Genomic DNA, 24,471 nt, shown 5'->3' with positions numbered 1-24,471 from the left:
ATTGAGTTTTTTCACATATGTAAGCTTTTCTATTTAATAGGTAAAACCCAGGGCTTCTTGGCCTCTAAAGTTAGCCTATTCAAACACCATGATGCCTCTTATTTTCTCACTTTATAGGCGATTTGTTCTCTTCAATTTGAAGCATTGGATTGCTTTTAAAAGCTTCCTAGAAGAGGTTGAGAATAAAAAATAAGAAGGGGAGAAAGGAAAGAACTAAAAAATTCTTTCAATTGATTGTGGTTGTGGGCACAACCAGTAGGCTACCATGATCAGCAGATGTTGAAAGGATGTTCTTCAAGTAGGTTTCTACCTTTTCATTTTGATGGTGTTAACTTGAATTCTATTGAAGTAAGGCTTTGTATGAACAAGGATTTCTATCAAATAGTTTTTCTATCTTGGATTTAGATTCTTCTTCTCATTTTTATTTGGCTAATGATAAATGTTGTTCTGATTCTAGAAAGTGACACGCCAAAGTTAAGGCCTATTGCTGATGTGAACTTCAACTTTGGTAAAGCATGTAGGGAGAATTTTGGTAAGGGACGTATAGCCTCTTACCTTGCCAGGTTTGTTAAGAAGGGACCTCAAAAGATAAACAAGGGAATTTAAAATTCTTGCATGTTTTCTCTTTCCTTTTGTGTTGTATGATCTATAATAGAGCAAATTCCCGGCGTTTTCCAATATCCCAAGTCCTAGGAGAGCCAAAAGGTAACAGAGCACAAGAAAATGGTAGCTCACTTTCAAGTATAGGCTCTAAGGCTCTACTAAATTCTCATTCGGGGCCAAGTGTTACTGTTGATGGTTTAGTTTCAAAAGGTTCCATCAAATATATTTCACTGCTTCTTGACATTCTTCAAAGACTTCATTTAGGGCAACCAAATAGAGTGAAAATTAATTATCGATACCCAATGCCTAAAACAAAAAGGCTACAAAACTACCAAAATGATGATCAAGATATATAGACAAAGATATAGTGGTATGTTACTATTCAACCCAATTAATGTCCAAATGTTGTAGGCTCATGAGCCATTTTTGTGCATCTTGAGGAACATAGGGTTTGGATGTTGTCCTGTCTTCGTCAACCACCATATCAGGAGACGCTACAAAGTCACTTCTCTTATGTTTGGTGAGGTTTGGCTGTCTGTTGGGGTGCCTAACCTTGAGGGAAAGAAGACGCGACACTTCATGAAGACCCCCCCATTTCTCCAGTGCACGTGCAATGTCATAACGCCCTGCAGAAAAATTCCAAAACTATATGAATCAGGAATCTTGAAGACCACATGCAATGACCCTTTTCAAGTCAACAATTACACTAGTTTCTTAAAATGCACCTGCAGTGTGAAAAGAACATGGTAATTTTCTTTATGTGAAATGGATAAATTTTCTTGAGAAATAAAAGCCTCTTAAGGAGAAGCATGAAATAACATTACACAAGTAAAACAAAAATCATTACCCAAGTACACCTCCACTAAAAGCAAAAATTATGGATCCATCCATAATATGTCTACTTCCTAGTGAGGTCAAGCAGGCAACTTCTCCTCCAACCAAACAAAGTAAAAGGCATAGTTTGATCATGGCAATAGAGAGGTCAAGAAATGTTTAATATTCACGTCTGACAAGGCCAAAGAGGCATACCTTGGTCATGGAAACTCAGAGATGTCAAGCAAGGAATGCAATTCATTCAACTGCAAACGGGATCTTTATCTATATCCTAGTATTCCTCTCTGTCCAAATCACCCTAAGGGTGGTGAGTAATGCACAATGGCAAAGAACTCTGCCCCTAGCACATCTACCAAATTCCTAGAATGAGAACAAACATATCTGGAAAGCTTCTGTAAATATTTTCGAAATTAATGCTCCTTCAGTGCAAATCAAATATCAAGTTAAGCACATTCTTTGACACCTTTGTTTAAGTATACTTGTTATGGGGCAACTTCCGCTGCAGAGAAAAAAAGGACTTTAACCTAAGGTTGAAGTTCAAAACCTTTTACTTTGCTGAAGACAACAAAAGACTGAAGTGGTTTTTTTTTTTTTTTTTTTTTTTTTTTTACTTAAATTTAAATAGAACTTAATTTAACTTAACTCTAAATAGAACTTAATAGTATTAAGTATTAAGTTATTGGTTTTTTTATTATTTTATTTCTATTAAGTATTAAGTTGTTTGTTTTTTATATTCTAAAACTCAACATCTTAATGCGTCAAAAAATTAATTTTTATATTAATTCTTATTTGATCAAAAAGTAATTTAAAATATTTTTAAAAATCTCAGAATAATATAGATTATTATAATAAAAAAATTATCATTATCACCCTTACAAAAAAATAATAATATTTGATTATTTTATATTTTAAAGCTAATAATTTGAAAGAAGACTAGATTGATAAAACTTAAATCAAATTAAAGAAAAAAGTGGTTGTTTCACAATGATAGTCCGGTGGGGGTTAGAATTGTGAATCAACTAACTTTTTAGATTCTTTTTTTTAAAAAAAAAACCATATATTTTACTTTTTTTTCTATTCAATTAAAAATATTGGTAAATAAGTTAAAAGTTCAAAAATATATATATATTTTTAGACAAATAGCTGAAGTCTCAATGTAAATTACATTCAGCATAAGGTTAAAAAAACAACCACCACCTAAGACTTTTCATTAGTGGGAGCACAACTGGTGCTTGCAAGCACCTCTTGTCTGTGACCTTATTTGCCTCTTAGTGTGCTGAGGTTACAAGGATGTTTTCTTGTCATTGATTCTCTAGTTTTCCTTCAACTCTTCAATAGTTTATTAGGAAATAAATGCAGAGTACTTGGACTTGAAAAGTAAGAAAATGAAGCTTCCTGCAACTTGATATTTCCAACACTATTTCCTCTTTGGTGGCAGAAAACAAAAAATTTAGTTGTATTTTAAAGCTAGTTGGAGCTTACTCTAGTCAATGAGTCTTGTTTTCCTTTTGAAACTTAAATATTTGGAAGGAAATTAGAGTCGTCTATGTACTTTTGAAAAACAAGTAAAATGAAGGCGCCAACAGCTTGCTACAACAAGAGATGGTATCATAATAAGCGATGGAGATATATTTTCCATACCTGCTCGTTCAAAAGTTTTTCTACTGGGCATGTATGAGGGATCCATACCCCAGCTCCTCTGGAAACGAGTAATCTGTAAAATTTGGAATGACCAATGTTAACACGATTGAGATAAGAAATCCATATTTAGATTCTTTGATCATTTTTCATTGTCCTCTCTTTCTTTACCTTACCTAATTCCCATGGTGGAAATAGATAAAAAGGTAAAAATAAAAAAGAATTGGAGGCTTGAATGACCTACCACTAATCAAACTTAAGTTTAATTACCTTTTTTTTTTCCTTTTTCTTTTTTCTTTAAACAAAAACAACCATCTTCATTTATCTTAAAAAGATAAATACAAAAGGCACGAGCAATCCTTAAAGGATGTACAAAAAGGTTAAAGAATAACCAATTGTCAAGCCTCATACGAAAGAAGAAATACAAAGAAGAGAAATATAAGCATACTCAAAGGGGGAAGAAAGTCTTTGACCGAGAAGGCCAAAGGCTTAGCTCCTTGTTTAGCTGAACGAGGAACCCAAGAGAGGAAGCAACCTAACTCACTAATCACATCTAATATTTTGCACATCCAATTCTCAAACTTTCATGAACTTCTTTCCTTATTAATGACCCAAGATGTAACAATAGCAGAATCTCCCTCTTCAGTTAAGGTGGAGAGGCCTAAAGGTTTTGCCTACGGCAAGACAAAATATCTGCCTCAATAGTGAACCCCAAACCCACTTGCTTGGAGAAAGCTCTTGATATTGTACCAAAGCAATCTCTAATCACACCACAATACCCGTCTTACAATGGTTACCCAAGGAACATCCATCAGAGTTTAATTATTTTACCTCTTAGTAATGATAATAATAATAATCGTAATAATCGTTGTTATCATCATCATTTTAATAATAGTAATAATATCACATCAAATAAATTACCAACTAGGATATTTTGTATTAAGAAATCCATATTTAGATTCTTTAATTGTTTTGGATTAATAAAACCATATTTAGATTCATTAATCATTTTTCATTGGCTTACCTCTTTTACCTTCATAAATTCTCTGATTATAGAAATAGATAAAACAACAAAAATCATAGAGAAATGTAGGCTGGAGTGACCTACCACTAGTCAGAGTAAGTTTAACTATTTACCTCTTCTTTCAAAGTCTCAAGGTTGTCCCAATAACCCTTTGGTTTACGGTGCTTGTAAGCAAGGGAGAGATTCATCAATGAGGCAATCCTTCTGAAGCCACCCATGCGCGTGATTGCCTTCTCGATATCCACCCTTCCATGCTTACGAAGTTGCTTTCTCATGGGCATAAACCCTTCCTGCCCGTGCTCTAAAATAAATTTCAGGAGCTCAGCTTTAAGAACTTCAATATTCCTTTGCAAGCCTGGAACCCTGGGTCTCTGTCGAAGCGGATTTGGACCACTGACATCAGAAACCTCGTCAGCTGGCTTAGGATGATAATCAACATCTCTGCCATTGCTAGATGAAATGAATTGTTCCTCTGAATATCTCACATAGTCAGATGTTTCCAAAGAATTGGATGCTTCCCTTTTTTCAATGTAATCTCGAATTGCACATAAGTTTGATGGAAGATCTTCATATATAACCTACAATAGTTGACAAAAGTTATTTGTAGAGCTTCTATCAAGGCTCCAGAAAAAGTTGATTGAAATTTACAACTTAAAGCATTATTTGCAACAATGCATGTTATTTTATGTTTCTTACCGGCTAACAATCATTAGAAATTCCATTCTTTCTAAGCCATAAGTGACAACTTTTCATATGGACATGGCCTCTAAATATTTAAAAGAACCTTTTTTATACAATTACCCAGATCAATTAAAAAAAAATTATTATTGTTTTTTATTTTTTTGATAAGTAAATTTTTTGTCCCCAATGGGACTTGAACCTGGAAACTCCCACAAACCTTCCCCATTCCTTTACAACTTAAGCCAAGCCTCAAGTTGACTACCATAAGTGCATTAACCCTCCTTTTTTTTTTTTTAAGAAAATTATGAAAAGAACAAAACAAAATGCATAAAATACTGAAGGAAGCCTTTTCAAACATTTTTCTTTTCTTTTTTCCTTATTGGTTGAAAGAATTAAATGGAGCCTAAGCAAAATTGCAAGCCATGGTTGCCACAAAAATATAAGATTTTCACACCTCTTCCATGATAGCTTCAGAAAGAAAGGAATCCCTGTGCATTTTTGACTCCACAGTGTACTTCAATAGTGTGTGTTGATTACCAAGTTGTTCCAGAATCCATTTCCCCTGGAATGAGTCAAAGTCCCCCTCGACCTGCTCAAAACTAATCTCCTGTTCAAGCTGTTCACATATGTCTAGAACAGCACGTGCATGAAGTACCATATACAATAAGCCCTTGCAGCCTTCCTGCAAATCAACACAAAATGAAAGCATTTATAAGTAAAAGTTCTTTTTCTCACATAACAAATTTAAATTAGAGTACAGCCCACAACTTCTCTTGAATTCTATGTAACAATAGAGAAATCAGTAACCCCTGCAACATTTGTAATAATATTGACGTTTTTATAACAAGGAACAAAAACGATGGCACAAGAAAAGTTTCAACTGCCTCACTGTTTGATAACATATGTGGTTTTTCAAAATGGTTAAAAGATTACAGAAGAATCAAATGAACACAAGGTCATATGTTCTCCAGAAACTTCATAATGCCCTTGGCAAAGAGATTGGGACTTACACTAGAAACTGGTGCAAGTTAAGAGGTCCTGGATTTTATCCCAAATGCATAATTTCTTAATTTATCCTCTTTATTGCATCATTCCAATTGAATTTAGCTTCTAATTTTTTTAATTTCTTTTTCCACTCTTTCTCTTTCCCTGCTTGCTAGCATAATACTACTACCAGTTTCTTGCCTCATACTTAGTTGATGCTCTTACAACTAATAGCAATCCAAAGCCAGGAAAATTTCACAAGTATATACACCTTTAGGCATGAAAAGCATTTCCTTTTAATCCAGTTCTGCAGGGATAAATAAACATTCTTAGAAGGAAGCATTGTCTCTAACATGTATTATGATGAACATCTGGTATGTACCTGAAGAATTCGAACTTTGTTGTTTTCTCGTGATAAAATCTTACTAATAGCTAAATTTGGAACAATCCTGAAAATGGTAAATTCCATGAAGAAACAATATCAGGAAGATAAAAACAAACGATTGGAAAAGCAAGAAAAGACCTATATTACAAGTAACTTTCTATAGTTTCCTCATATAAGGATCAGTTCAACAGATCGATGAATGCCATACAGAATGGAAAAATCCATGAGGAAACAATATCAGGAAGATAAATACACATGATTCAACAAGAAAGAAAAGGCCTATATATCATTTTCTATAATTTTCTGATATTTAACAGGATGAAAATTACGCTATATAACTCATAGGTGTATCTTTTTTCTCTGTCACAATGTTACTGGATTCCTTTTGGTAATGAATAATATGGGCCAAAAACTAAGTTTTTAAAACCATCCTATCAAGCCTTGGTATTATTATAGTTATAGAAACTAGCATGGTAAGAATTACATATTTAATTATGTGAATATTAAAAAAATACAAGAATGAAAATGAACTAGGGCCTGTAAAATTTTGGGTTCTTAAAATCAGGCAAAACTCGCACATGGTCTGCAGCAGGTCTAGGAAGGATACCCTGGGAAGCATCCAAAAAGTTTTCTTCCTACAGCATGGAAATCACAAGCCAGTTGATCTGGGGCATTGTGTCACAAGCTGATTCAAATGAGCCTCCCCATGGCCTTATATAGAGCAAGGAAGCTTCTGGAGACTCCTAGAGTGGGAAGAGTGTGGAAGGTTCTAGAGAAGCCTGGAGGAATCCACACAATTCTACACCATGGTGGAAGGCACAAGAGGAGTCCGGGGCTTTCTAGAGAAATCTAGAAGACTCTTGTATATACTTGTATATAGGCTTGTACCTAGAATGGTGTAGGACATTCTAGAATAGTCTTGAGTTGTAAGGAACCCTCCAAGGTTCCAGAGAGTTCCATTGGTGCCTATAAATAGATGAGGGCCTCATTTGGCCAAGGCACCAAACAAGTGAGCATCCAAGCACTTGTAAAGGCTTTCTTGAGTTAATAAGAGCTTCCATTCTTTAAGGAGTTGCCTACCAAGCTTCTTAAGCTTTTGAGTCACGAGTGTCTTAGCCGAGCGAGCTAAGCATTGGGGAGCAAGGCTGACTTAGCAAGATCAAGCGTCTTGGCTTGTCTAAGTGCCGCACAAGCTTAGTAAACGACTAAGTCCGTGACAAGTGGTATCAGAGCGCCGTTACGAGGTGGGCATATCAAAGGAAGCATGTCGGGCTCTAACGTGGAGGAGACTAGCGAACAAACCCGTGGACGGGAGATGGAGCATACCGCACGGGGCCAAGGCAGGAAGGATAAGTCTCGCGACACCTTAGCCAACATGGAGGCAAGGCTAGCCAAGGTGGAGCTAGCCATGGCGGACACCCGGGAAGGGGTGGACTTGATCGAGCAAGGCATGGAGAAGGGATTAGAGGATCTAAGGGAGCAGATCCAAGACCTTCGCGAGGGGGTGCTAGGCTCACAAGTTCAGCCGGTGTCACACAAGGAGTTCATGTCCTTCCAAGACAAGGTCATGACCATGTTCGCTAATGTGGAGTCAAGGATGGAGGTCTTGGTTGCACGCATGGAGACCCGAGACCAAGAGATTCATCAAGAGTTGGCCATCTACAAGACTGCGATGTCAGCACGAGTCATGGCCACTCATGAGGCACCAAGGGTGGAGGTGCCCAAGCCACACACGTTCAGTGGCAAGAGGGATGCTAAGGAGCTTGATAATTTCTTGTGGCACATGGAGCGTTACTTTGAGGCCATTACACTAATGGATGAAGCCGCTAAGGTACGCACCGCGACCCTTTACCTCACTGATAATGCTACTCTATGGTGGCGTCGACGGTTTGCCGACATAGAGAGAGGGACGTGCACCATAGACACATAGGACGCCTTTAAGAGAGAGATCGAGAGGCAATTCTATCCCGAAGACGTGGCTTACCTAGCAAGGAAGAGTCTGAAGCGTCTCAAGCACACGCGCTCGATCCGTGAGTATGTCAAAGAATTCTCTACTCTTATGCTTGAGATACCTAACATGGCCGAGGAGGAGCTATTGTTTAACTTCATGGACAACTTACAAAGTTGGGCCGAGCAAGAGTTGAGGAGACGTGGTGTCCAAGACCTAGCCACGGCCATAGCGGTAGCCGAATCCTTGGTGGATTATAGAAGGAGAGACTCCTCCAAGCCCAAGCCACCACCAAAGGGTAACCAAGCCAAAGGTGGGGGAAACAAGAGGTCGCAAGGCCATACTTCTAAGGAAGGGTCAAGCAAGGACCCTAGTGGCAAGGATGGCAAAGGCAAGGACAAGCGGAAGGAGTTCACGCCCAAGACCAATTGCTTCCTGTGCGATGGTCCGCACTAGGCACGGGACTGCCCTAAGAGGAAGGCTTTAAATGCTATGATTGAGGAAAAGGAGCAGGAAGGCGATGCTTAAGTGGGATCGTTGCAGCTCCTAAATGCCCTTAAGGCCAAGCCGATGCCTAAGACGCCTCAAAGCAAAGGGTTGATGTATGTGGAGGCCATTGTGAACGGGAAGGCCACCAAGGCCCTGGTGGACACAGGTGTCACTCACAACTTTGTCTCGGAGGATGAGGCAAGAAGGCTGGAGCTCCAAGCATCCAAGGAAGGAGGATGGCAGTCAATTCAGCCGCCAAGCCATCACATGGAGTAGCTCGCGGGGTGACTATGCACATCGGCTTGTGGGAAGGAAGGGTCGACTTCACAGTGGCACCCATAGACGACTTCAAGATGGTGCTAGGAATGGACTTCCTATAGAAAGTCAAGGTCGTGCCACTACCTTTTGTACGCTCAATGGCTATCCTAAAGGAGGAAAAGCCATGCATGGTCCCTACGGTCACTGAAGGTATGCTCAAGACCCCTATGCTATCCGCTATGCAAGTAAAGAAGGGGTTAAAGAGGGAAGAGGTGACCTACCTCGCGACCCTAAAAGAAGAAAAGGATGATGGGTCGGGAGAACCCATGACTAAGGAAATCAAGGGGGTCCTTGATGAGTTCAAGGACGTGATGCCGCCCGAGCTGCCTAAGAGACTTCCTCCTAGGAGAGAGGAAGATCACAAGATTGAGTTGGAGCCGGGAACCAAGCCCCCTGCTATGGGGCCATATAGGATGGCACCACCCGAGTTGGAAGAGCTAAGGAGACAACTCAAGGAGTTGCTAGATGCGGGGTTCATCCAACCATCCAAGGCTCCCTATGGCGCGCCGGTTTTATTTCAGAAGAAGCATGATGGGTCCCTACGAATGTGTATAGATTACCGGGCACTCAACAAGGTGATGGTGAAGAACAAGTATCCCATCCCGCTCATTGCTGACTTGTTCGATCAACTTGGAAGGGCAAGGTACTTCACAAAGCTAGACTTAAGGTCAGGCTACTACCAAGTCGGGATTGCGGAGGGAGATAAGCCAAAGACTACATGTGTGACCAGGTATGGCTCATATGAGTTCTTAGTGATGCCTTTCGGACTCACCAATGCCCCAGCAACGTTCTGTACCCTCATGAACAAGATCTTCCACCCATACTTGGACAAGTTCGTGGTGGTGTACTTAGATGACATAGTCATCTATAGTAACACTCTAAAGGAGCACGTAGAGCACTTGAGGAAGGTCTTTAAGATCTTGAGGCAGAACGAGTTATACGTGAAGAAGGAGAAATGTTCGTTTGCTAAGGAGGAAGTGAGCTTCCTTGGGCATCGCATCAGAGATGGCAAGCTGATGATGGATGATGGCAAGGTGAAGGCCATCCAAGAATGGGATCCACCAACCAAGGTACCTCAACTCAGATCTTTCCTTGGTTTAGTTAATTACTACCGGCGGTTCATAAAGGGTTATTCGGCAAGGGCTGCTCCACTCACTGATCTTCTTAAGAAAAATAAGGCATGAGAATGGGATGAAAGGTGCCAACAAGCCTTTGAGGATTTGAAGAAGGCTGTGACTGAGGAGCCAGTGTTGACACTACCCGACCACACCAAGGTCTTTGAGGTACACATAGATGCCTCAGACTTTGCTATTGGGGGAGTCCTTATGCAAGAAAGGCACCCAATCGCATTTGAGAGTCGCAAGCTGAACGACACGGAGAGGCGTTACACGGTGCAGGAAAAGGAGATGACCGCTATCGTCCATTGCTTGCGCACCTGGAGGCACTATTTGCTAGGGTCTCACTTCATAGTGAAGACCGACAACGTGACCACTAGCTACTTCCAAACACAGAAGAAGCTGAGTCCTAAACAAACTAGGTGGCAAGACTTCCTGGCCGAGTTCGACTATACGCTGGAGTATAAGCCAGGAAGTGCTAATCATGTGGCCGACGCCCTAAGTCGCAAAGCCGAGCTAGCGTCCATGACGAGTCAGCCCCAAGGAGACATAATGGATCTTCTAAGGGAAAGACTGCAACATGATCCAGTGGCTAAGAGTCTCATCGCCCTGGCTCATGAAGGGAAGACTAAGCGGTTCTAGGTGGAGGACGGCCTACTCTACACTAAGGGGAGACGACTCTACGTGCCTAAGTGGGGGAACATAAGGCGGAATCTGATAAAGGAGTGCCATGACACCAAGTGGGCTGGGCACCCTGGGCAACGACGCACAAGGGCACTACTTGAGTCGGCTTACTATTGGCCTCAGATACGGGATGAGGTTGAGGCCTATGTGAGGACTTGTCTTGTGTTCCAACAAGACAAGGTGGAGCAATGACAGCCTAGAGGACTGTTGGAGCCACTACCCATAGCAAAGCGTCCATGGGACAGCGTCACCATGGACTTCATTATCGGGCTACCCAAGTCGGAAGACAGTGGGTCGATCATAGTGGTGGTGGACAGGTTCTCTAAGTACGCGACCTTCATAGCAGCCCTGACTGACTGCACTACGGAAGAGACGGCAAGGCTATTCCTAAAACACGTAGTCAAGTATTGGGAGTTACCACAGTTCATCATCAGTGATCGCAATCCGCGTTTCACTGGGAAGTTTTGGACGGAGCTCTTCAAGCTTATGGGTTCGGAGCTTCACTTCTCCACAAGCTTTCACCCACAGACGGATGGGCAGACTGAGAGGGTGAACGCCTTACTGGAGCTCTACCTAAGGCATTTCGTGAGTGCCAATCAGAAGGATTGGGCTAAGCTGCTAGACATAGCCCAATTCTCATACAACCTGCAAAGGAGTGAGGCAACCAATAAGAGCCCGTTTGAGTTAGCCACAGGGCAGCAACCGTTAACTCCTCACACTCTAACGATTGGCTACACGGGGAGAAGTCCAACGGCTTTCAAGTTCGCGAAAGGGTAGCACGAGCAAGCTGACATAGCACGCTCATACTTGGACAAGGCCGCTAAGAAAATGAAGAAGTGGGCTGACAAGAAGCGACGACACACGGAGTACAAGGTCGGAGACATGGTGCTTGTCAAGCTCCTTCCTCAGCAATTCAAGTCCCTAAGGCTGGTGCATAAGGGCCTTGTGAGGAGGTATGAAGGACCCTTCCCCATACTTGGGAAGGTCGGCAAGGTGTCCTATAGAGTCGAGCTGTCCCCGAGGTTAAAGATTCATCTTGTCTTCCACGCAAGCTACTTGAAACCCTATCACGGAGACAAGGATGATCCAAGCCGAGGGTTGTCTAAGAGGGCACCTACAGCGGTCGTGACCTCCTATGATAAGGAGGTAGAACACGTCCTCGCAGATAGGGTCATCAGGAAACGAAGGGTACCTCCTGCTACGGAATACTTAGTGAAGTGGAAGGGACTACCAGAAAGCGAGGCTAGCTGAGAGCTAGCAGAGGCACTATGGCAGTTCCAGGAGCAGATCGAGCGGTTCCGGGCAGAAGGCGCGACGAGGACGTCTGCGGCATAGGTGGGGGAGAGTGTCACAAGCTGATTCAAATGAGCCTCCCCATGGCCTTATATAGAGCAAGGAAGCTTTTGGAGACTCCTAGAGTGGGAAGAGTGTGGAAGGTTCTAGAGAAGCCTGGAGGAATCCACACAATTCTACACCATGGTGGAAGACACAAGAGGAGTCTAGGGCTTTCTAGAGAAATCTAGAAGACTCTTGTATATACTTGTATATAGGCTTGTACCTAGAATGGTGTAGGACATTCTAGAATAGTCTTGAGTTGTAAGGAACCCTCCAAGGTTCCAGAGAGTTCCATTGGTGCCTATAAATAGGTGAGGGCCTCATTTGGCCAAGGCACGAAGCAAGTGAGCATCCAAGCACTTGTAAAGGCTTTCTTGAGTTAACAAGAGCTTCCATTCTTTAAGGAGTTGCCTACCAAGCTTCTTAAGCTTTTGAGTCACGAGTGTCTTAGCCGAGCGAGCTAAGCATTGGGGAGCAAGGCTGACTTAGCAAGATCAAGCGTCTTGGCTTGTCTAAGTGTCGCACGAGCTTAGTAAACGACTAAGTCCGTGACAATTGGCTGCACCTCTTGACTATTAGCCCATGTATGCCCATCCCCGTAGTGGATGGTCCATCATGTTATAATGGGTTACAAGATCAGAAAACTCATTATCTCTGGGTTAATCCTGTTAGAAATTCTTCTCGATGGGGATCAGACCACATTGAAATCACCATCTATGTATTATAGGTCCTCTGCCTATAAATCCTAATTTCTCCAAGATTTTCCTGTAGCTCTCTATCCTTTCAAAAGCATCCACCAGTAACCTAGAAACAATCCATTCGTAGCCACCATCTATGTTCCAGACTCTACATGAGACTTAATATGCTCCCACCCATCCTCCAGCTTCAACACCATTCCTTAATCAAACAAACCCAGCCCCCAATGCACCATTTGGCCAAGCAGGCCAAATAAATGAATCTCTCAACTCCAAGAATTTGTCAAAAAAATCCAAGTTGATCTTGAATGAATAAGCATTACACAGATGCATCATCTACCCCATTTATTTGATGTATTATCAACTTGGAGCCAAATATTTAAGGTTCACAAAAATGGGTATGAGTAGGGAACAAAAAATTGTTCAGTTATGTGATGCTAGACCAAAAACAGTTTTTGGTTTCAAGCAAGTGTAACAGGCACCACTGACATTTGGTCTCAACTGTTGCTCTGTGATTTGGAGCTTCAACAAACAGATGAATCATGACATTTCTCTAATTTATTTTTATGTTGCATTCAGGGTGATGTAGGACAACCCTAGGATGGTTGCCTACACTCAAGGGTAGGTGGGCTAGGGTTTTATTTTTAGGGTGTAAGGAGAGAAACAAGGAATAAATTTTATGGTAGAGAAAAATATAAGATAAGAAATTGAGAAAAAGAAAACAACAACGAAGAAAAGATCAAAAACCTTAGAGTCTCACTAAGGCCTTCTAGGAGTTTGACCTAGAAGAAAATCAATGGAGTCTCACCATTGAGGGTTGCAACCTTGCAATGAAAGAAAACATAACATTATTAATATCAATTCATCCATTTGATTTACATTGATTAGCCTATTTATAGGCTTCTCTAAGAAATCCAAAGTCTACTAGGACTCTAATAATCTATTATGATTCTAATTCTAATTACAACATCCCAAGTCTACTAGGACTATAATAACCTATCATGACTCAAATTATAATTATATTATAACTTAACTAGCTAATCCTAATTTGATTCCAATAAATATTAATCCTAATTTAATACCAAGTAATATTAATCCTACTTTAATTACAACTAATACTAATTCCTTTCTTGATATATGCCTTGAAGATTCATCCTCATCACAGGGTTCACTAGTTTTCTTCTAGTTGTCTACTTCATTGGAATCTCCAACAATATTAATTGCCAAAAACAGAATTTGGAAAAAAGCATGACAACAAAAAAATGAACAAGGAAAAAAAAAAGGAAAAAACTTTAGGGAAATTATTATATACATAGTTTGCAATTCACACACTTTGCAGGAATTTTTGTACTTGAATCAATTTTTCCTCCTAAGATAGTTACATACAAGAACTAATGTCAAATATAAAAGGAGAAGGCTTATCTATGATGAGTTTGGAATTAATCTGAATCTATTGCCCACCTAGGTGACTTGAATTATTGTAGAACTTAAATATTCTTAATGAGGTTTAAAAGGAAAACGAAGGTGAGTTATGGGTTATGAGAAAAAGACATGGTAAACAATAATTCAACACAATATACAGCAAGATAGAGGAAAATGACACAAAAAGGATTCAAGCTGTATTCAGTGTTGGACAAAACACTTTCAGTCATTTGTCATAATTCCTTGCTCAGATGCTAGTTATGCACATACAAAGAGGTAAACCATGAACAATTTCATGAAAAAAATTATCCTAATGATTTTAGAATTGGTCCCTCACTGTTTCTCAAAGGCTATATATGGATGGACTTGAAGATTTATTAGACTAAGGCACATAATAAAAAAATAAAACAAATTAAAAAAATAAAACAAAAACAAGAAAAAAAAATATGACAAACTTCGTAATAGATCTGTAATGGTAAGGCATAATACAGAAATTCTTCTAAGTTTGAAATAAATAAAGGTGGACAGCTTTTCTCAGCATCCAAACTAATATTGGATCTGGTGGACCAGTGTATACACAAGTGCAGTATAGACAATAGCACAACATGCCAAGCATCAACTATCCTACATATTACAGCATAAAGGATGTCTCATGCCTTTCTAACTAAAGAAACTATACTTCAACTCCAATTCCTTTCCCTTCTATACCATTCCCCATAGAAAGTTTCAGATGATAAAAATATACATACAGAAAATGATATTTTCAAGCTTTTTTATGGAGTAGAATTTCCTTGCTGCATGAGGCTATTATGTTCCATTGGGTTTCAATTCAGCTTTAGTTATGACTAATTTATCCAATGGTTGAATGGCTCTTTACAAGAACATAACACTTTGTGTTGGCTATTATTAGATTGATTTATGCAATGTAAAGATCAAAGAGGGAAGTTGTTGGAAGAGAATGATAACATTCAAAATTTAATTCCCTTCCCAACATTCAGGTTGGCAGTTCAATTACAAGTCCATGAAACAGAAGCATATATTTACGTACTCAGGAAGTGTCTCATAAGCAGTCAAAACATTCCATACTTCACGAACCGGAGCTTTCACCGTCATGCTAGCAACAACACAGCGATGGACACCTCCATTTTCCTTCAGCCCAAAACCATTTTATCAGTGACTGTCAAAACAAAAGTGCCTTTCTCTGGGAGAGGAAGGCCAGATGAGAAAAGTCTAGAGTCAATCAGTTACCAATAGGCCATCAAATCTACGAAGATGAACTTCATCCACCATGCAAGGCCTATCAAGTTTGCAAACTTTCCCAAATACACCCCAATTACTGCTCAGCTCACTAGAAGATTGGAACAAGGGATCAAAACTAGAGCTGGCATGACTCTTCTTGAAGACTCCTGGAGACAGTTTCTCCACAGATAAAGCACCATCCAGGTCTATGCCAGGGTTAGCAACGTCTGCAATTGATGCTGTACCCAAGGAACTCTCTATGAATGGTATCTTCTGATTCCCTTCAAAATTCTTTTCGGATCTACAAGCCAAGGCTTGAAGATTCACAGGAAGATCTGATCTAATTATCCTCTCCAAGAAGATGGCTGGGAAGTTGAATCTAGGAATCACATTGACTTCATATGATAGAGAAGTTGTTGAAGACCTATGAAATGCATAATAATCAAGCACAGAGAAGAAAAGTGAAAAAAATGCTTGACATTTTATAAATGTTGATCATGAAGAATGGGAAAGCAGAATAATTATCCAGGAAAAATACAGCCACCTTTACTTTGTTACAAAATGTTAAACTAACTATGATGGATGTGTTCAAATATGAAAAAGAATTCTTAGATTTATCACTAGTTTCTTTATTATGCATCATGGAATAGAACCAAAAAAATAAAATAAAATAAAAAATAAAAAATTCTGTTAATCAGTTTCTCCAATGGTTACTAGTGCTATAACTTTTCTTATTGGTTTTTCTACTACCATCTACTTTTGCTTGAATAATGTACTAGCCAAAAAATTGTGCAATCCTAAATTGAGTTTAGTAACTAGTAATTGTACATAATTTCAACAAAGTAGGACTGCCATATTACAAAATGTCTACATTGCTATTGACACATGGATTTGTGGTTCCGTCATTTGGAATATCATAACATCCAAAGGAGAATCCATCCCTACAACCTTCAATGTCCAGTACTAAGTAGGAGATAGAAAAATTTTCTGGGTATAATTCTCTATAACAACATCAAATGATGGACCTGCTCATTCAACCAGGAACACAAGGCATTGCAGTACAAATTGAAGAAGCCTGAATATATGATAAATGAGATGTTTGAAGAGATGCATGGGAAGTCTGATAGTGCGATCCATCTAAATCCCTCTGATGAGGTAATAAACAATATGAACTTAACCGATGAAGTCAAACAAGCCATATGTGAAGAGTTGTATGGTCTACATATGGCACAAAATGCAAATCTACTGCATCACTTGAATACTTTCAACAGACTAACTTTGAAACTGTTGCAATGGGTAATGTTTGAATAAAAGGGCAAAGTGACCTTGTAGTTGGACAGAAAGGAAACTTTGAAATTGGATCATGTTATTGGTGCATTACTGTAATACAAAAAAAAGAACAAAACTTTTTGTGGAGAATAGTAAGGAGATTACTTGGTGAAAGAAAAAAGGGAAGAGGTTGTCAGAGAGGAAGATCATTAAATGGAAATAATTTCTGGTCACAATAACACTCACATCAAGCCATAGAATTTCACTATTGCCAAAAGAGACATCATAAAATTTTGCAAAATTCTGAGAAGAGACTGAGAAGAAAGAATCAGAAGAATCTTACAGTTGCAACCAGTATTGTTGAAGTTAAAGATGAAGGAGGTAAAGAACAAATTCGTTGATGGTTTTAATAGGTAAAAATCTTCTTCAAGATGCTGGGATTGTGAATTCAGCTTACTCCTACCATATATGCTTTCATAGGGACTAGTTTGACATTTATGAATCACATAATTGTGGGACTATTTTGATAGGCCATGATGCATTATATAAGGTTGTTGAAATAGGAACAATAAAATTTAGAATGTTCAATGGAGCGGTGAGACTTTTCATGGATGTTAGACACATTCCTAATTTGAATAAGAACTTGATTTCTCTTAGAGCATTTTATGCTTTGGGATGCTGCTACATGCTAGAGGTGAAAAGTTGAAGGTAGTTAAAGGAGCATTAGTAATTACGAAAAGTTAGAAGATTGAAAATTTATATAATTTAGTGGGCATAACTACTGTAGGTAGAGTTACACTCTCCATAACAACCGAGTTATTTTTAATTGATGCAAAATTATATCACATATGTCTTGGACATTTAAGTGAACGAAGCATTGTGGAATTACATAAGAGAAATCTATTAAAAAGTTTGAAAATTGGACTTCCGTGAATTATGTACACAAGAAGTAGCGCAACATCAGTTTTAAGTTAGCGTTTTATACGAGCTTAGTTAGTATTAATTATGTTTATTTTGATGTTTGGAATCTTGTCTTAGTTCCTTCTATTGGTTATTTTATTTGCGTCATTGATGACTATTCAAAAAAATAATGTGTTTATTTCATGAAGCATAAATAAGAGGTCTCTAACATATTTAAGCAATAAAAGAAGATTTAAACCAAACTGGAAGAAAAATAAAATATTTTAAATTGGATAATGGGCTTGAGTATAGGAACAAGAAGTTTATGAAGTATAGCAGAAAATCTGATATCACTTGATATTTCATATGTAAAGGATTTGATTTTGGGAAGAGAATCCAATTCTAGGAAAATTTATGGTGGGAAGGTCAACCTTTGTGTTCACGATTTTGAGATCTTTATAGAGTTGTATTTATGGTGGGAAGGTCAACCTTTGTGTTCACGATTTTGAGATCTTTATAGAGTTGTATTTATGGTGGGAAGGTCAACCTTTGTGTTCACAATTTTGAGATCTTTATAGAGTTGTTTCAGTGAGAGATCTTCTCATTTCAATTGTCCTTGGTAATTCCTATCCGTCTTCTTGGAATTTTAACCTTCATTGCAAATTGATTTCAAAATTGTACTTCTTGAAAGACTCATGTCTTTGCTTACTTCAGTGCATTTGTCTCTTTTTATCATAGATTCAAGATCTTGGTATTTATCTCCCTTTGGTTTATTCTCAATAAAATCTTTTTTCATGGTCTTGTGCAATTCCTCAAATCTAATCCCATTCCTTCTGGCTAATTTTGTTTGAAAATCAAAGCCCCTTCAAAGGTCAGGCCTTTACTTGGTTAGTGATGCACAAGAAAGTAAATAACAATAAAATGCTACAGCTAAGAAGATTATGCAAAGAAAGTGGAGAATCAATTGACCATCTTTTTCTACATTGGCCAATAACATTGGAGCTTTGGCATAAGCTCTTCAATGTAGCTAATATGGATCAAGTTTGGCCTAGGAGCACTAGAGATATGATGATTATCTCATTTAAAGGATTGGGAAATTCAATCAGAGGCAAGACTCTTTGACAAATCACTTACCTCATTGTATTGTGGATTGTGTAGTAAGAGAGAAATGCTAGGATTTTTGGGGAACAATACAAATCGAAAAGGATATTGTGGGATCTTCACTTCTACTCCTCCTTTTGAGCCTCTTGTACTATCACTTTTATAGGAGTTCCACTTAATGTTATTCAACTTAGTTGGCTTTCCATTTGTGAGTCACAAGGGGTGGAAAACAATGAGAGAGTTTGATTTTGGTTTTTGAGATATTCTGCACATGTCTTTATGTGTAGTTCTCCTTGTATAGTGGAGAAGCCTAATCTTACTTTGATTATGTTTTGTATTTTGTGGGAAAGACCTCTCATCCTTCCCTTAAACTTTACTATTATTAATATATATTTCGTTTTTGATAAAAATAAAAAAAAATTAAAAAAAAAAACACTCTTAGAACACACTAGGTGTATGAGATTTGATGTTGTATTACCAAAAAATTTCTAGGCAAAGATTGTCAATACAACCTATCATATAATTCATCTATTTTCATTTTTTTTTATTGATTTTAAGATTCCAAAAGAAGAATTCTTATACAAACCAATTGAATTTTCAATTCTTAAAAATATTTTTTTTGTCCTACTTATGTCATAAGTCTATATGTCAAGTGAAGAAAGATTAAAGTTTGACTTAAAGTAAAAAAAAAAAAAAATGCATATTTCTTAGATTTGAAAAAGAAATTAAGAGCCATAAATTTTGAGATCTAGAGATTATTAAGTGGTGAGTAAAGATGTGTACGATAAAAGGCATGTATGGAAAGAAAGACTAAGGACAAATGAAACAGTTAACAAACACATTCAACTATAAAACAAACTATTGAGATGAAATTTGAGAAAGAATGAGTAGCTAAAGAAGAAAATGAACATAAAAAAGGGCAGAAAAATGTCTCGATGAAAGTCAATAATTCTTATAGCATTGTCATAAATAGAGAAAGGCAATCACATAAAACCCAATAAATTATGGTTTTGAAAACATGGTTTCTTTTGTATTATTTATGAGAATTAGAGGTCCATATTTTTTTTCTTTTTAGATAGACGATAAGAAAAAATAAATTAGAAATACCTAAGCAAAGGTGCATCAAGAAGTAGAGATCCATATTGCTTTTAGGATAGAATAAAATTGGATGATGATGATTAGTGGCTAGATGTTATGTTAGAGGAGATGCAATCATCTCAAAATAATATGACCTGAGAATTAGTAAAATTACCTAAAGAAAATTAATCAATTGGATGTAAACAGGTCTGTAGGAAAAATGAAGTCATTTCAAAAAAAAAAAAAAGAGAGAGAGAAAAAGAAAAATGAGAAAGGTATAAACTTGTGTGGCAATGAAAAGATTATCGTAGAAAGAAAAAATTGACTACAATGAAATGTTTTCCCCTCTTATTGTGAAACATGATTCAATTTGAGTTATTATTGCCATATTAGACATGGAATTAGAGCATGTAGATGTGAAAATGACCTAAATGTGAGTTAGAGGAGAAAACATACATGAAACAACAGAATATTTTCTGGACCTAAGAAATAAAGATCTAGTATGTAGATTGAAAAGGTCTCTATATGGTTTAAAGTAAGCTCCTAGCCAAAGGTATAAGCATTTTGACACTTAGGGTCCCACAGGTATGTGTGTTGTGAGTATAACTATTGTGTTTATTTTAGACTATTTAATGATGGATCCCCTATTCTGCTTATTTTATATGTTGATCATATGTTCATTGTTGTCAAAAGTAAGAAAGAAATTGAAATTTTGAAGTATATTTTGAGTAATGAGTTCGATATGAGAAATCATGGGGCTGCCAAGAAAATTCATCAGATTGAACTACATCAATAAAGAAGCTCTGAAAATTGTGAATATCTCTAAAGAAGTATGTTAGTATGTTACTGTAGAGATTTAATATAAGTGAAGCCAAACATTTGAATACCCCTATTGCTACATATTTTAGATTATCATCTCAATTATGTCCTAGTACAAAAACGAGGTGGAGTTTACGTCAAAATCCCCCTAAATGTTTTTGGTTGTCTCATGTATTTAATGATATATGCTATATGCCTAATATCAGACATGGAGTAAGTGTAGTTAGTGGGTATATGGTGAATCCTAAAAAAGGGCATTAGAATGCCGTAAAATGGATTCTTACATACCTTGTAGGTGCCTGTGATCCAGAAATTTTATTTGATAAAGGACAACTAAAAAGGTTGTTGGATACGTTGATTTAGAATATGCAAAAACCTTGATTCCAAGATGTCTATGGCTGGTTATTTATTTACTTTTGCTGGTGGACGCATTCGTTGGAGGTTTTTATTGCAAGATACATTACATTATCGACAACAAAAGGGGATCTAATGAAGAGTTGTTGACCCTCAAGACCCATTGCCACTAAGTATTTAGTGCTTTCAGGGTCCATACATAATCCTATTCAAAGTAGGGGCAGCACATTCCAGAAACCCAATAACAAAATGGATACAAGACACCTCTTACCAAAGAAACATAATGGAATAATGAACACAGGAGGTTTAACTGCTTCCTTAGTGATACACATGTTGCTAGCATGTGGTGTGGCAGGAAAAAATCCAATGATAAATACAGAGGCTTTTATTTTATGATTGACAGGAGTGAGCTTTTTATCCAACTTGTCTTTTGCGATTTACTTTTAAGAGCAATGATAACTGGCATATGTTTTGGATAAACAAAGAACATGAAGCAAATGCTATTACTGTGAAAAAAAGAAGCTTGATTCTCTCTGCCACTTTGGTTCAGAAACTTACATTTATCATATAAGCCATTCATTTAGTTAGAAAAATAATCATGTTTAGTGGTCAAATAAATGGTGTCCAGAAGAAATTCTGAAGGAAAGTGCATGCCTAACATGTGTGAATTTAACATAGTAAAGAAAGAAATGACATCTGAATAAACCAAAATTTGAGAACAGAAAGAAGAATGATAGAGAATGGTATCCTCGACATTCATATAATCGTTATTCCAACCATGTAAATGAATTATACCTTTTTCCATATTTTAAGGACCATTTGCCTTCAAACTTCTTAAAGTCCCCATCAACCATAGAAAAGCGGAGCTCACGATCATTAGCCTGAGCCATGAGTATTTTTTAAAGATGCTTAAATAAGAAGTAAAAATTGTTAAAAGCAATGAAAGAGAAAAGAGAACTAGAAAAGTGAAAGATCCAAACCCAAAGACTGGGCTGTTTCCACATTCATCAAATAGTGTTATTCCTTTCATAACTGATGTACAGGATACACTGTATATACCTATTTACAAGCAAGTATTTGGTCTATAAAACTCACTTCTTTACAAAAATTGGAGTTCTTGGTGTTCTAGTTGTTAATTTTATATCTATTGGCCTATTGATCTTGTCCAAATTGTGCAAAGTCTCTCTTTCCGTACAGTCTTATTATCATTATTTTTTTTACCATAATCATAGATTATCAAAGTTCAAATAATAGCACATCAATCTTTTCTCCCACTGAGCATTCACTCTCACAGTCAGTGTTTAATGTACTCCTCTGAATTTGATGCCTAAAGATTAGAAACAACAGGCTTATTTTTAAACAATATGGAAACAAGTTTTAATTTATGCACAGATTGGGTATGATTTTCTTCCCTTGCTCATCCATTAAAAAGACTGGATGTCTTTCACACTCTTACATGGACAATATGCTAATTTTACTCTAGTAATCACCCAGCTTATTGAAGTAACAGGAACAGGTATTAAACTCTCCTACCAAAATATCAAAAACTCAAAGTTAAGAATTAGATTTCAAGGACCATCAGCTCAAGGGAAAGGTTTGAAGTAAGGTGTTAATGAGAACAAGGGATAGACACAAAGCCAAGTGGCTCAAACCATAGAGTTGTCCATGAAGTTACAGTTTGAAATGGCTGTCTAAGCTTTCCAGCATGAATTGACATGCAAAAACCCTTGATCAAAAAAACATTGCTAAATTGTCAGGTACACTTTACATATTAAGGGTTCTAAAAGACTGGTATAAAATCTGTTATCTGGTGGAAAGGAGAGTGATATAAAGTACTGGTAAGAATAAGAGCAACTCATACCATACCAATCAGCCCAAACCATGGGCTGCAAATTAAGTTCACAGTAGCTATTTCAGTTTTCCACATGGATTGAAGTGGGGAAATCCTCTGCCTAAGAATTCTGGCTTAGGTGTCTGGAAAGATTTCCTTTGTTACTAAGACTTCAATGACATTCTCCTTAATATGTGCACACAGACATTTCAGTTTTTTGAGATGCTTACTGCATTGGGGACTTCTTGCAAATCCAAGACAACACGAGCTTCAATGTGCCAATATAGTGCACGTTGAAAGCCCCTCTGCTCTAACCATATCCTTCCAGGATGTGGACAAGGTATTCTCCCACTGACAATCAAGTGATGTGAAATTCAGTCAAATTATGATAATAATCACATGCTAAGTTTTTCAAAACAGAGTAGAAGGGCCATAATAAAAGCCACTAATACGAGTAATACAATATTATGAGGGCAGCAAAGTGGATAACAAAATGCAAGACTACAACCAGGTTCTTTTATCCATTGACATAATTAAAAGCTATGATTCTTCCACAATTTAATATTCTTATAATAGAGCAATGCTAAACTTCATGCTGAGAGCAATAAAAAAGACAATAATTTACTATTAGAGAAAATTCCAGCAGCATTTTGAAAACAATTTTAACTAAAATACAGATCAGTAATCTATGCAAACTGGAATTCAGATGAAGCTGTATCGGCCCTCAGGTGGTGGCTCATTTTGTTGACTTAATCAGAATGTGATGACCTAATAACTGCTCCCATAAAATTAACAAAACATTATCTCAAATCCCACAAGGGATTGTAATGATAAACAAAGATCTTTCTATTCAAATCCCACAACCGATTTTCAAAATTTTCCTTCCCTTTCCCACGACCTAAACAGAGGAAAACCGAAACAACAACAACAACAAAAAATTGTCTTCATTCACATTTGAACGAGAATGGAAATGTGAATGTGAACGTCAATGCAGCAAACAGAGAATTTCAACATTTTCCCCCGCTTTCCACCACTCAAACAAGGCAAAACCAAACAACAGCGAAAAAAAAAAAATTCATCTTTAATTTAAATGAAAAACGCAGCATTTTGTCATTTACCTTTCCTTTCCTATGCTCCAGACAGAGAGCAAAAAGAAAAAAAAAATGAATTGCCTTTTGGAGTATACCTGCAAACGAGATTAGGAATGAAATCAGCGAGCCTCTCATAATCAGTGAGAGCGTCCCAAACAGATTCAATATCGGCATTCACCAGTATTTCGGCCTTGATTCTGCGCTCTCTCCACGATATTACCTCCACCTCGCAGTGCACCTTTCTCTCTCCCCCCTCCTCCTCTTCATCATCGTCATCATCATCATCTGTAAACTTGTTCTTTTTCTTCCCACTACTTTCACTATGATTGTTATGATTATGCTTTGGAGAATGAGTTCTAGGGTTCCATTTGGGTCTATCAATTGAACAAAAGACCGCGCATTTTCTAGAATTCGCTTGAGAGAGCCATTGATGAAATCTACGGTTTCTGTTGAATGTGAATTGCAGTGTGGCGAAGCTTGAAGCTTTCAAGGCGATCATGGAGTGAGAGAGAGACGAAGATGAATCGATGCAGAGAGTATTGGATTGTTAGTTCGAGTTCAGTGAAGCGACGTCGTTCTGAAGACCGTTGTTCAGTTCATGCAGTGAGTGGAGAATCTGGAGAGATGTTTCTGAG

At 37.7% G+C, this 24,471-nt stretch overlaps 1 protein-coding gene across 2 annotated transcripts; it reads right to left on the bottom strand.

Annotated features, from left to right (window-relative positions):
* Positions 1 to 834: 834 nt before the first annotated feature.
* LOC117919017 lies at positions 835 to 24,471 on the bottom strand. Of its 2 annotated transcripts, XM_034836027.1 has the most exons (10): positions 23,932 to 24,470; positions 22,976 to 23,096; positions 21,710 to 21,795; positions 15,404 to 15,818; positions 15,204 to 15,304; positions 6,147 to 6,213; positions 5,235 to 5,462; positions 4,213 to 4,677; positions 3,079 to 3,151; positions 835 to 1,229 (listed from the first exon to the last, which is right to left on the bottom strand). In XM_034836027.1, the coding sequence occupies exons 1-10, from the start codon at positions 24,333 to 24,335 to the stop codon at positions 982 to 984; spliced, it is 2,208 nt and encodes a 735-aa protein (XP_034691918.1). In that variant the 5' UTR covers positions 24,336 to 24,470; the 3' UTR covers positions 835 to 981. The 2 variants fall into 2 exon arrangements, with proteins under 2 accessions (XP_034691918.1, XP_034691919.1); XM_034836028.1 differs by lacking the exons at positions 21,710 to 21,795; positions 22,976 to 23,096 and having other exon boundaries at positions 23,932 to 24,471.

The sequence above is a fragment of the Vitis riparia genome, chromosome 7 (assembly GCF_004353265.1).
Source record: "Vitis riparia cultivar Riparia Gloire de Montpellier isolate 1030 chromosome 7, EGFV_Vit.rip_1.0, whole genome shotgun sequence".
Lineage (NCBI taxonomy): Eukaryota > Viridiplantae > Streptophyta > Magnoliopsida > Vitales > Vitaceae > Vitis > Vitis riparia.
Note: the sequence above shows the minus strand (reverse complement) of the source record. Positions and strands in the feature narration are given on the sequence as shown.

Coding starts and splice junctions, on each gene's coding strand:
- LOC117919017 (XM_034836027.1), bottom strand. CDS start 24,335: ATGATCGCCTTGAAAGCTTCAAGCTTCGCCACACTGCAATTCACATTC. Junction 6,214..15,203: donor GCTTATGAGACACTTCCTGA/GTACGTAAATAT, acceptor TACCATTTTCAG/GATTGTTCCAAATTTAGCTA. Junction 5,463..6,146: donor ACAAAGTTCGAATTCTTCAG/GTACATACCAGA, acceptor GTTGATTTGCAG/GAAGGCTGCAAGGGCTTATT.